The 13895-nt window shown below is 37.6% G+C and overlaps 1 protein-coding gene across 1 annotated transcript; it reads left to right on the forward strand.

Moving 5' to 3' along the window:
• Positions 1-6656: 6656 nt before the first annotated feature.
• On the forward strand, positions 6657-7722 carry LOC149161580 (RING-H2 finger protein ATL2-like). The gene has a single exon (XM_089434929.1). The coding sequence runs from the start codon at positions 6916-6918 to the stop codon at positions 7720-7722; it is 807 nt and encodes a 268-aa protein (XP_089291055.1). The 5' UTR covers positions 6657-6915.
• The last annotated feature ends 6173 nt before the right edge of the window (positions 7723-13895 follow it).

A 13895-nucleotide genomic window follows, 5' to 3' on the forward strand; every position in this document is an offset into this window, starting at 1 on the left:
ATGCCAGTTACACTGCTAAGAGAAAACAGTCTTCTTGATTATACAGATGAGGTTTTTATTCGTGGATTTTGTTAGACCGTTTCATTGAGGGTGATAATTAGATGAATTCTTTAATACAATACCATTTTGTAATGAAAATTCATAAAGTTTCAAAGACGGAAAATAAGTTGCATTATAAGAAAAAAGTGATACCAAAACATCGAAGCGTGAGATGATGTTCTTCTGGAGGAAGCTGATGAACTCTTGGTCGTTCACTTGTTTGAGAGGAACTGCTTCTGTCCACCGCGTGAGGTAGTCAGCTGTTGTTAGGATGTAGTGGTTTTGTTTTGATGAATGAGGGAAACTTTCCCCAATGATGTCCAGGCCCCACTATTGGAATGGTTCGGTCACTGCAACGGGGTGCAGTGGGGCTGCTGTTCTCCGTGTTTTATCGACGCATCACTGATAGACCGGGCACTTACGAGCATAAGCATGTGCATCCTTGAATAATGTGGGCCAGTAGAAACCAGCTCGCATAACTTTGTGCGCATTGGTGTTTCCCAAAAAGTGACCCCTGACGGGTCCATCATGCAGATCTTGAAGTACCTTCTTTGATTCATGTGCCTCTAGGCACCTGAGAAAAACTCCATTATTGTGCTTCTTGTAAATCACTTCGTGCACCGACTGATATGATAAGGCTTTCAGGCGCAATTCCCTCTTCTGTCTGATGGAAAAGTGAGAGGGTACGGTGTCATTCTTAAGGTACTGGTGCACATCTGTGTACCAAGAGGTTCCATCTTCAGTGAGTGTTGCTCGCCTTATATCATACATCTCAATTTCCTGCTCCCAGTCGGCGAGCTCTTCTTCGCTCTCTAGAGCATGTACTGCTTCAGTTTCAAGTCTGTAGAGCCCATTTCCTTTGATCATGTGAACTAGCTTGAATTCAAGATCATACTCTTGCAAGCCTGTCATCCAGTTCGCACGTCGTTCACCTAGCTCTTGTTATACAAGCAATGTGTGAACTGTTGGGTGAGGGACGAAGACTATGCAGCGGTTCTTCAGTAAGTAGGGCCTGAAGTGTTTCACTGCCTTGTAAATTGCATAAGATTTCTTGTCAACGGCGGGGTAGCTGAGTTCTGGTCCCTGCATGCTTGTGCTCATGAAGGAGATTGGGCGTTCATCGTTCATCTCATCCTTCTAAGTGAGTACTACAGCTAGAGAGTTATCAGAGGTGAAGGTGTATAGTAGGAAATCCTTCTTGAATTCTAGGTTGTAGAGTGCAGGCACTTCTACAATGGCCTACTTGATTAAGGTGAATGCATACTTTTCCCTCTTACCCCAGTTGTAGACTGCATCTTTCTTGATCATGTCCTGCATGGGCTTAATTATCTATGCATAATCCGAGATGAAATTCTGGAGGAAGTTTATCTTGCCCAAGAAGGACTGCATAAATTTCTTGTTGGCTGGGTAAGGGATCTGTGTAATAGTCTATACCTGGTCCAGATCCACCTTGATCCCACTTTTGGCAACAATTTGTCTGAGGAGGTTCGCCTATGACACTACGAATATGCTCTTTTTGGGATTCAAGGAAATCCCGTATCTCTGGCATCGCTCGAAAATTTTATTTAGATGGCGTATTTGGTCCTCTCATCTTCTTTAGAACACAGTCACATCATCGAGGTATACCACTATGCTCTGTCTGACGAGTCCATGAAAAGTGATGTCCATGGCGCGTCGAAATGTTGTTCCTGCGTTTACAAGCCGAAACGACATTTGTCTGTAAGCGCACGTACCCCACTTGGTATGGAAATTATTTTTGAGTCTGTCAGGTTCTGCTACCATAACCTCATTGTATCCTAAGAAACCATCAAGAAGGGAAAACATTTGTGCCCCAAATACTATTTGCAAAATATGGTCCATAGATGACATGGGGTAGTTGTCTATGTCCGAGGTGCAGTTTACATTCCAGAAATCGACACGCAAGCATATTTCCCTAGACTTCTTATGCACATGAACAAGATTTGAGACCCATGTGGAATGACGGACTTTGTATATTATCCATGCATCCAAAAACTTAGTAAGCTCTTTTTGTGTCAGGGGTTCAAGTGACGGATGTACTTTCCTCAGCTTTTGTTGATATGGCTTGACTCCTTCTTTGATCGGGATGATGTGTTGGATGATCCACGTGTCATAAGTTTTCAAATCATCATACGTCCACGCGAACACATCTCGGTACTGTTTGAACAAGTGGATAAAGGCATGCCGCTCTTGCTGTGTACAACATGTACCAAGATTGACAAACTTTAGATCTTTTTCTGTTCCTAGGTTAATTAGTTCATGCCTCATGGTGGAACTGTGGGTCTTGCTGTTCCTTGGCCCCTAAAAACGTTCTTGCAAGTCATAAAGCTTTTCCAATGTTTCCACACCCTTTGTGATAAGGTGGCCTTTCCTGTTACCATCTTCAACTTGCAGAGAGCGCTCATGCTCGTCATCGTCTATCACTGCATCTTTGAAGACGTCAGCGTTGGCCATGAAATGCAGTATCTATTGATCATCATTAAACACGCGTAAGTTAGTTATGTTGTCCGAGATATATGGTTTGTACAAAATTTCAATAGTAAATCTATCCCTAATCGGTGAAATTCTCGAAGCTACATCTGTCAGTGCATTGGCAGCTGCATTACGTGTACGTGGTACAACAATGATATTAAATGCTTGGAAGTTTGAGATTAGTCGCCATACCTCTTGCTGGTAACTTTTGAGATGTGGTGATAAACAGTGAATGGTGTTACGTATCTACCGTACCATTATCTTTGAATCACCTACCACTTTTAGCGCGACCACGTTGAGGTTGATGGATTTCTACAAGCCAAACACAAGTGCGTCATACTTAGAAACATTGTTCGTGCACTCGAACTCCAAGCGGCTTGAAACCAGATGCTTCCTGTTGTAAGGGTCGATCAAGACACACTCAGCTCCTAAGTTTTCATGTGTCTTTGATCCGTCAAAGTACATGGTCCACAACTTGTCTATACGCAGACCGCTTGATGTGCTAGTACTATTGCTACAACTGTTGCTGCTACTATTGCTACTATTGGTACAATGTATTGTACAAGTTTCATTACCATCATTTGAGCAAGGAAGGAGTCCCAACTGTGTGTCTAGTGGGGTTGGAGCTGGCCATGCACGATAACACGCCAATGTTGTTTCAAAGAGGCAGTTGCCAAACATGAGATCTGTGAAGGCATTCAGGAATTTTGCAAATTGGGCACTTTCCAAAATAGTCAAATATCAGATTTTCTTATTCACAGGTGGCGTACCCCAAATGACATAGTAGTGTAAATAGGATGACAGATGGTGCCAGGTGGCAATGATGTAGCAATGGTGATGACATGGCACTCTATGAGCATGACATGTGACATGAAAATTTGGACTTTTTTGGTGGCCAAGTGGCCCTATTCCGAGTGACACATTGCAATGATATGGCATGACACGTGGAAAAAATATGATATGGTAGTAACATGACAGAGATGATGTAGTATAATGTTATTCATGGAATTTTTTTATAGGTTTTTTTAATAGTCGATGTGGCAGTCTGGGAAGTCGTGCCATGGGCTAGTTTAATGAAGTTTTTTAGTGTATTATCCATTGACTAAAATAGCATCAAATAAGAAATTCCCCCCAGATCAATAGTGGGGCCCTTAGAGCGTCCAACATCCATAGTTATCCAGGAATTCAATGGTCCAAGAGGTGTACACACATTGACAACTTCAAATGACTTGGATCTTGATTTAACGAATGAATTGGTCAAAGTTTCATCCAACATAGTTCCATGAAAATGGTATCTGGGGTTTGAGAAATATGTCCATGCCATCTAGATATCCAACGAGTTTGACAATATGGAAGGTTACTTATGGACTCGGGTCCCGGATATGTTGTCCAATAGCTTAGCGTGTGGTCTCGCCTCTTGGTACTATGGAGTAAATGATGAAGTCTTGGTGTTGAATCTTGTAATCCGAGTTGAAAAGTATTTGGATCTAAATTAATTCGCCATAATCAGATGGACCTAGACCTAGATTTTTACAACTATGATCACATCTTTAGTTATTAGAGTCAATTGTTGAAGCCCAAAGAGCCATTGATTCAAGTTATATCTAGGTCTTCCAAGCCGAATTTCCAGCAAAGAAATGTAGAGGCTATGTGTTTGAATTGTTGAGCTTGCTATGGATCGTTGCTTTGAAAAGGTATAAATAAGCTAGAATACTTTGGTCACAGACCTCATGTGGTGAAGTACAGGAGTCTCAGGAAGTCTCATGGCTTAACAATGATTGCATCTTAAGTGAGAAGTGTCGTAATAGACTACAGAGAAGCTACATCGCTGAATTTTTTTTTGGTTTATACTTGTTCTAGATTGTAGGGGTGAAATTAATTATTGGGTGAGGGCAAGTTTGAGTTTGTTTTGTTTATGATGTAAAAGATCAAGAAGATTTCTAGTTTTGAAGAATTAGAAGGTTGTCGACCCAATTTGAAATATTATCAAAGGGAGGTCCACTATGATATTATGAGGTTGGAATCTCAATCCGGTTATTGCCTACAACAAGTGGATGCTTGCACATTTCAGAAGGTGGAGCCTGCAAATTTATTCCAAAGGTTGGTGCATGTAGTCTAAAATTGGTTGGTGCGAGTAAATAATTATAATAAAATATTAAAGAGAAAAATAAACAGATTTGTGGTTTTCTCCTACAAGGATTTCCACTTATATATAATATTCTCATGTGTTGATGTGATGATTGTTCTTATTGATACACTCGTATGTTTTCAGTTATAATAAAATATAAAATTGTTTAATTTGACTTTTACACTAATTCATTCTCCCTCTCTTATTATAGCCATAATTCTACTACTTTTTAATAATTTTAAATTACAAATAACTCTCAACTTAGTATTTTTTTAATAATATATATAGAATTAAAGTCAATCTAATTATTAAAAACATCTCTTTAATTTAAAAAACCCAATTTGTTTAGCTTTATATTTATTTAAATTTAAAGTTTTATCATTTCATTTTTTCCAAATTTTATTTCTATTATTTTTTGAAACATCATTTCATATTTTTGTAAATTCTATTTTATATTATTTTTGGATTTTATATTTAAAAGCGTTATTATTTCATATTTTTTGAAATATTATAATTTTGAATTCGATAAACTTTTATATATATAAATATAAATAAAAATATATAAATAAAAATAAAAGTTGGAAATAACTATGACATTATCTTTTTAAATAATATATATATGGAAGATGGTACTAATATTATTAAATTGGAAATGACTTTTTTTTTTTAATAATGTATACCATTCTAGTAAATTTAATTGTGAAAAATATCTTATATTTTGAATTGAAATCCATGATAAATATTTTATTCTATAAATTTTTTTAAGAAAATACTTGTCCCCTAACTTAAATGTAAAACAACATTTGAGTGGAAAAACGCAAGATTCTCGACTTAGAGGGGTCATCTTCATCACTGTTGTGGAACGTTTATGAGTGCGAAAGTCTACCGAGAGGAGATATATGTATCCATGTGTATTTATCACGACGAACTAGAAAAAGTATGAACATAATTTACTAGATTGCCTAATCAATCTCAAAGTCTAAAATAAGTCTACATAAATCAAATCCAACTTTGACAGAACTATAGGGGTACCAAAACTTTGACCACACGTGTTGGACCACACTTGTTGAACCTAGATCTCTCTATGGATTCACATGTTGGCATATGAGGAGAGGTTAAAAGGTTGTTACATCAGTATAGTTTATAAAAATAAAAATAAATGAAATTAATAATTAAAATAAAATTAAGGTAAATTAATCATATTATGGTTAGTAGTTTTTAGGCTACAAATTTTTACAATTTATGGTTTTTTCCAATATATTTTTAAGTCATTGTTTTCTCATGATATTCTTTAGTAACGTAGTCTATTTAAAAGCATATAGTTCCATTATACTTGCAACAATCATCGTGATTTTCTCACTTTGCTCACGAAGAATAAAGTTTGCTTCGATATAATTTAACTTTGTTTGATTAAGGTGAAGCATGACGTTTGTTTCGAAATACTTTAATTTTTTTTATGGAAGGTGAAGAATAAACTTTACTAGAATGTGTGTTAATGAATATGTCCAATATGCTTTCAATAAAACAATTGATCTAGTCTATTCAAAAATCATTTCGAACCATGTTTTCATTTTCTTGAACTGAATTTAATTTTTACATTTTTTTCCATTGTTTAAATTTATTTGTAATATGAGATTTCGTTACAATTTTCTTTTTTGGTCAAGTTGTATGTAAATTATCTAGGCTTGATGTGTAGCTTGAGGAGCCTTGACCTAGTGGCATCTAATCTATCAAAATTACTTAGAGATAACACTTGACCTAGGCCACATGGTTACCCCTAGACTAACTAGATTTTTGAACCTATCTCCTTCCCCTATCAAAATTTAAATAAATCAAAACTGATATAAATACAATAATTTTAAATTTTTAAATTTTTATTTTTTAATTAATTTTTTTACAAATTTTTTAAAAAAGTGGCGTTTTTCACACTCAAAGTTCCTCTTCAAATTCTGATCAATCTGCATTCATTCAATCATTCACCCATTTCATATTTAGACGATTCAGCCTCTATTTCATTCCTTAATCCCCAATTCACCTCTTTAATTTGAGGCATTCTCAGCTTGTTTTCTTCTTCAAATACTCTGCGTCTGCAACCATGATCTTCGGAATGTGAGAGGGTTTTGACGCCAACGGAATCTGAGATAGATTCAGCGCCAGCCATGGCTTAGAACACCACGAATCGCACTGGCAGCGTGCCGCCCACCGATGTCGACCATAATTACGGACTCGGCGGCAATTTGAATTACCCGCCGAAGGGAATGGCGTCCGACAACAATCAGCAAAATGCTATGAACGGGATCTTCATGCTAGGCTCTTTCGTAGTTCTCTTTTCCTTCATTTTGTTCCTCTTCGTGATCTGCATCTACGCCGGTTTGCGTCGCAGGGAGTACCGTGAAATCTCTCTGTCTCGACGGAGCAACATCTCTTGGCGCCGTGGATTTTCTTTCGCGCGAGAGGATCCCTTGAGCCTCCTCCACGTGGGTTTGGATGCGCGCGTCATCGAATCTCTGCCCGTCTTCGAGTACAAAGCGCAGAGCTTCAAAGACGCGCTCGAATGCGCAGTCTGTCTGTCGGAATTCGAGGAGAACGAGAAAGCCCGGTTTCTGCCCAATTGCAAACACAGCTTTCACGTAGAATGCATCGACATGTGGTTTCGTTCACATTCGACTTGCCCGATTTGCAGAACGGGCGCTCAGGCGAAACAGAGGGTCGGTAATAATAATACAGATGAGATTTCAATTACCATAGAATTGATTTCTTCAGGTAACAGAGAAATACGCATCGGCCCCGGTCTCGAACATGGCGAAACCAGCTCTCAAGAAGCGAAAACTGCAGTGGACGAAGGGCCATCCACCAGCGGAATCACCTCGATGCCGGAAACCGCCATTGATGTGGCCGGGAGGCCTGAAAGCGAGAAACAGGTGTGCTTGCACAGTGGATCGCAGTCCTCAAGAACTGCTCTGCATTCACTGAAGAGAATTCTGAGCAGAGGCAGAGAGGGGAGGGTCTTCCCCGATGTTCCACGAGATCACGGGATCGAAACCGAGGGACAATCACAATCGTAGATGCACTGAGAGGGTAACTTTCCTGGCCTCCATTTCAAGATCGCGGGATCGACACTGAGGGACAACCAAAATCGCAGACGCACTGTTAGGAAATTTCCTGCCCTCCATTTCGCCAATTAAGGCGAACATTGTTGACGGAAATTGAATTCACCGTTTATCTTCATCTTCGTTTCACTTCCGTCAGCAACGGTAGGGAGATTTTTCTTTTACCTCGTTGTGGATAGTTATTATTGTAAATTGATAACAGTGATGGTTATTATTTTTAATCTTAAATTAATCAAAATAATTATTATTAATTTGTATAATAATTATAATGATAAGATGATTTATATTTTTATTCAAAGAAAATTAGTAAACTTGGAAATGATAAGTTTATAGCGTAAAATGGTAAAATTCTTACTCCTAAAAAATATGTACGATATAGCAATATGTATTTTTGTAATATTCTTACTCTTAAAAAATACATGAGTAAAAATATTACTAATTTAATATGCAATATTTATATTTACAATTTTATGGCCAGAAAATATAAGAATTACCTCAAAAATGATTTTGATGGTTACAATCTATTAGAGGAAAATATAAGAATTACCTCAAAAATGATTTTGATGGTTACAATCTATTATATATCTAGTAACTCTCACTAATTAGGAATGTGTATCCTCTATTGAGTGTATGCTCTAAATTAAAATGAATGGTCGCATGAAAAAATTATGTATAAGTTTTTTTTTCCAAAAAAAAATATCATTTTTTATTAATAAAAGTAATTATAATGGTTTATTTCTGTTTTTTTTTTTCTTCTCAAACAAACATGTTTGCGTAAATATGTTATTATACTCATTTAAAGTTTAATATAAAATTGTACTTATATATTATTTTTCATATCGCAGAATTATATCTATATTTTTATATGAATATTTATTAGTATAGTCTTTTTTTCTTGTTTATGAAGTATCTATGTCATCGTCTTAATAAAGATCATTACAATTTATATAAAATGCATATTATGAATATGTTATGCTACAAGAGCTAAATTGTTCCTTCATTTACTACTAAACCTTATTGATATGCATAAAAGTCAATCATATATGTTTATGCTCCTATTCCCCTTTTTGACAAAGTGTTTGCAACCCCATTATGTTCACAGACACATGCATGTATGTGATCTAATGAAAGGTTAGCTCCAAAATCCGAATACGCCTCATCCAAGCAATAAGAATGAATGGATTAAATTGAGAAGATCCATGTACCCATTCTATGACACTTTTTGAGTCCCCGTAAATCTTTAAGGTCTCAATACCCAACCATTTTGCATATAGTAATGCCCCTCATAATGCAATAAGTTATGCTCGTTTGTTTGTGCCCCTTCCTCCTTCCCACCAAAAATGGTAAAAAATGATAGGTTCCTTTACAATATATGCGCCGCATCCACATTTTCTTTGTTCACATGCCCCATCAAAAAAACCAGTTGGGAGTTCCTTCCAAATGTCGATATACTTTATGATTCTTCTATGGCCTTTTCTAATAATTGGTCCAATCTCCCCAAAGTATGCATCAACCTTTATTATTATTTCTTTGATATCTGGTTCTCTCTGTTCAAAGATATTTTTATTTCTGCATCTCCATATCCCTCAGAATATATAAAAGGGTAGTGTTGAGTGTTTCTTATGTGAAATGAACCAGGGGGATAGACATCCCTTAATCGATCCCTGTTGACACCTTCTTTTGATGTTGAGTAGTGTCATAAGTCCATCCCAAATAGTTTTTGCAAATGGACATATTAAAAATAGGTGATGCGTGTCCTCAATGACTTCCAAGCATAGGAAGCAGATGTCTAGACCTTGAAATCCCCTATGGATTAATATATCCCAAGTAAGCACTTGTTGTGTAGAACTAGCCAATTAAAACATTTCAACTTCATGGGAATCTCCCAATACCATGTTTTTTTATATCACTGGAGTCTTTCATCATTTGTATCTAAAGGGAATCTGGAATATGTCTTTGACAACAATCTGTCTCTTGTTAGTTGTGCCCACCCAGCATATTTTATCGTCAACATCGGAGAGAAAAGATCCAACATGTATTAAATAATGGATGTGATCCTTCCATTCTATACCCCATCTCCCTGACAACCACACAGTCTCCGCATTCTACCACGTTTGAGTACCCAAATTATTGTTTAGCTCAGTAGCCACCTGCCAGATGTAAGTAATACCTATCTGGGATAAATAATATAACATCAGGGTAGAAATGGAATGATGACCATCCATATCCTTGATATCATCCAAACCCATATGAATGTGCCGACCATCACCAATCTCCCATCTCATCCTAGCAAAGATCCACTGTTTATTTTTCATCATACTGTGCCAAATGTATGATGAACCCTTATGCTCCTTTGCCCCTTCTCTAATCCGCTGTGTAGATTCTATATGACGAAGGTATTTCCCCTTCATCATATTTTTCCATATCCCTGTGCCATATAGTGCCCTCCAAAGGGATTTTGTGACCAATGAAATATTAAAATGTTTTGGATCCAATATACGTCATCTGCCACTTTGAATAGGTTGGGCTATGGTGGACATATGAACTAGGTGATATTTCATTCCTGTACTTTTACCCGCCCAAAGAAATCTATTCATTATTTTATCGATCCTATGTATAATTTCCTTTGGCAACATATACAAATGCATCCAGTAGATCGAAAAACAACTTCATAGAAACTTTGTTTTAAATTTCCTTGGATGTAGCCTTATTTGTTATTCTTGCACTTATTGCATGGAAATGGTTTATGAAACGTGGATAGGACCAATACCTTTTTACTTTGTTGAAATATTGAGAAAATTGATGCATGTGAAAGTGAAATTCATGTTGAATGTATTTAACAAATATTTTGTGTGAATACCAATATTTTGTAGAATGTATGGTTTAATTGTGATTAATGTTGTTAGTGTGATTAATTAGGGGTAATTTAGTGGCAACATAGTAAAATCACTAAAATTCTGGTACCAAGAGTATAAGAACTAGTGAAAGGTAAAACATTGTAATGTGATTTTCAATTACATTTAATGTGAAGGTATAATGTTTATTGTTTTGATATGCAAGATTTTTTCTAAGTTACATGTTGATTATTATCTGGGAAGTTTGAAATAAATACCACCTGTATCACATGAGATGTTAGTCATGATTTCCTCTCAAATTTACTTTTAGAGACTATGGGGCCTGTTAGCACCTAAATCTGCCTTAGGCTGAAGGAAGGCAAAAATTAGGGTAATCACAAACCACGCTCAGTCTGGTAGCTAGCCCTACCAGAGCAGGAGAGGGCTCTCTCCGAGTCACGCTCAGTGAATATATAAGCAAAAACGGTCTGAGATGACTTACACTGAAATATTGATCTTAGGCTAGTAAGTAAATAGGGATACAAGAAACCATTTTCATGAATGACCGAGCTTCTGGGATGGTATGGGACCAACGGTCAGCAAGGAACAAAGAATTTAATACACAGGCACAGATTATTCCGTGAGGCAAGGCAGATGAAAAATGTAGCAATTTAGTTTGAGGTAACGCGGAATAAATACATTGCTGAAGAAAGTGAAAAGGGCATTGTTACATGAATCCTTTTCAACAGAAGAAAAACACTGAACATGAAATTTTCCCACAGGTAGAGCAATAAAATTGAATTTTACCTAATCTCACTCAGAAAATTTCACTGGAAATGAACATGAATTGAATTATGAAACATAACGAAATACATATGAAAACATAAGAGACACATTTGCTACACTCACAACCACAAGAATCTCATGAAACAGAGTCGCTACCTTTCATTAATTCTCTGTCAAAAATACACAGTGAAGAAACAGAGTTTCTTTCCTACAGTCTGCCAGAAGTTACAAACCAACCAACCCTTTGCAAATAGCTTACATACAATATATAGAATGTGCCATGAAGAGATAGAATGCCCAAGGGTTGGGGAGTTACTTGAATCATTAGAAAATGGAGATGAAGAGCCAACCATCAGCTACAGGTGCAGCGCTATAAACATGACATTTGGCTTGGGTGACCATTTGCCTTCCTTTGCCACTTGAATAGAAGCCAATCTGGAGAATACTTTAAATGCCGCCTTTGGTGCCAAAAAACCAAAGTGTAGATGAGCGGGCCCACTTGGAGAAGTCGCAAACCGAAATTTCGCGAAACGGAAGCAAATTTGGCAATTTTTCCTCTGTGCGCCGCGCCATTTTCTCTGTGCGTCACGCTACTTTGGGGCCTATTTTGCGGCACTTACAAGTGTCCAAAATGTGCCCAAGTGGGCTTGTTGGAAATTTTGTCCTGTCTACTTTCCAACCCCACTGGAATTTTTGAATTTGGTGCTCATTTTCCCCTTCAAATCTCCATTCTACCAAGACTGCTTCTTGTGTGTCAAAAAAGGGGCAGAGAGGCCATTTTTGGGGTTTTTTTGACCTTTTGGAGACTCATATCTTGTCAAAATTTCTTGTCCGGGCACCAGTAGTCGTGATTTTCCATGCTGAATCCAAAAATGCAAGCCATTCCTCATTTGGATCTCTAGAATTTTAGCGCCGCGCAGCACAGGGAGAAAAACCCTGTGTTTTGCCCAAAAATTTGTCATGTGACTCAAAATGACCCAAAAATGCTCCAAATTTCTTGTCCGGGCACCAGTAGTCATGATTTTTCATGCTTAATCTAAAAATTCAAACCATTCCTCATTTGGAGTTCTATATTTTTAGTGCCGCGCACAGGGAACTGCCACAGCGCACTAGGCTTGAGGCGCGGCACATATAGCCTGTGCGTAGCAGTTTTTGCAGGGGATTTTTAGAGGCCTTCCCGGTGTCCAAATTGGGCGCAAGATAGCTTGTTGGAAGTTCTTTGAGTCTACTTTCCAACCCAACTGGAATTTTTCAATTTGGAGTTCATTTGCCCTGTCAAAAATCAAATCTCCCAAGACTGGTCAAAATGTGCCAAATGAGGCTGCCTAAAGGTAGGGTGTTGTTGCAGTAAACTTTTGAATGTCTTCCTCAACTCCAAATTGAGCGCATGGCAGCTCATTGGAAATATCTTTGTGTCTAGTTATCATTTGACTCATCAAGCAAGTCATTTGGCCAACTGAGCTAGGATAAAATTTGATTTTCCCAAGGTCACTTCAGAGGTGCATCAATTCTCCTGAGGCAACTATATTTTTGACATTTATCCAAAACCATGACACCTGTGTAAAAAGTGAAGGAAGTTTTTCTGCCTTGGCATGTTGTGGACAAAACCCTCTCTCAGGTTTCCCAAATTCCTCTTTTATTGCTCAGAAACCTCATTTGAGTGAAACCTATCCCGATGTGTGGAACAAGGGATTTGTCGAAATGAAGCGAAATGAAGAGGATAAGGAGTTTCCAAATTCTTGAGGAAATTTTGGGAAGTAGGGAGGGATGTTAAGAAGTAGGGGAAAGTGTAATTTCAGAGATTGAGTGAGGGGAAGGGGTCCAAAAAGGCAAAACACAGGTCCAACCTAGAAAATCGCCAAGTTGTAGCAAGAAACTAGGGTTTGTGCGAAAATGAGGAATTTGGGGGATCTCAGTGATGAGAAGTGTTTGATAAGGTACTTTAAGGATAGGGGAAGGTGTATGAACATCAAGATACAAGTTTTGCCGATGATTTGACCATCCAAGAGAAATTAGCTTCAAAATCCTAGGAGAAGGAAATGAACCTTGCCTAGGCGCAACTGAAGCATGAACAAGGTGTAAAATGACCCAGTGGAACTTGACATGATGATGATAACCTTTTGAATGATGGTACACTTAGTTGAATGGTGACATGGAACATCATTTGGACAACTTTGACAAGGGTAAAATCAAACCCTAGACCTAATGCCTAGTGACCAAATTTTGCTTGAAGACTCATTGAAATGACAAAATTTGACCTTGACACCTTAAAATCACTTTGTAAGAGCATGTTTGATCACTAGAGGAAGGCTGCAAAGACTGACACTAACATTGGCTCCAATAGGGATGGCAGCTCCAGCTCCTTGGAGGTGCCAAGAACTGCAGATCTTTAGGTGAGCAGAATGTGCCTTCGTCCATTGGGCTATGGAGTAAAAACACGGAAACTGACATTATGCAGACGAACTCTGACTGAAGACTCAAACTGAAAACCATAATAAAACCAGACAT

The sequence above is a fragment of the Pinus tabuliformis genome, chromosome 5_2 (assembly GCF_031772625.1).
Source record: "Pinus tabuliformis cultivar Carrire ecotype Pingquan chromosome 5_2, CPIR1, whole genome shotgun sequence".
In the NCBI taxonomy this organism is placed as follows: Eukaryota; Viridiplantae; Streptophyta; class Pinopsida; order Pinales; family Pinaceae; genus Pinus; species Pinus tabuliformis.

Excerpts from the sequence above, each read along its gene's own strand:
- LOC149161580 (XM_089434929.1), top strand. The coding sequence starts at position 6,916 with ATGGCGTCCGACAACAATCAGCAAAATGCTATGAACGGGATCTTCATG.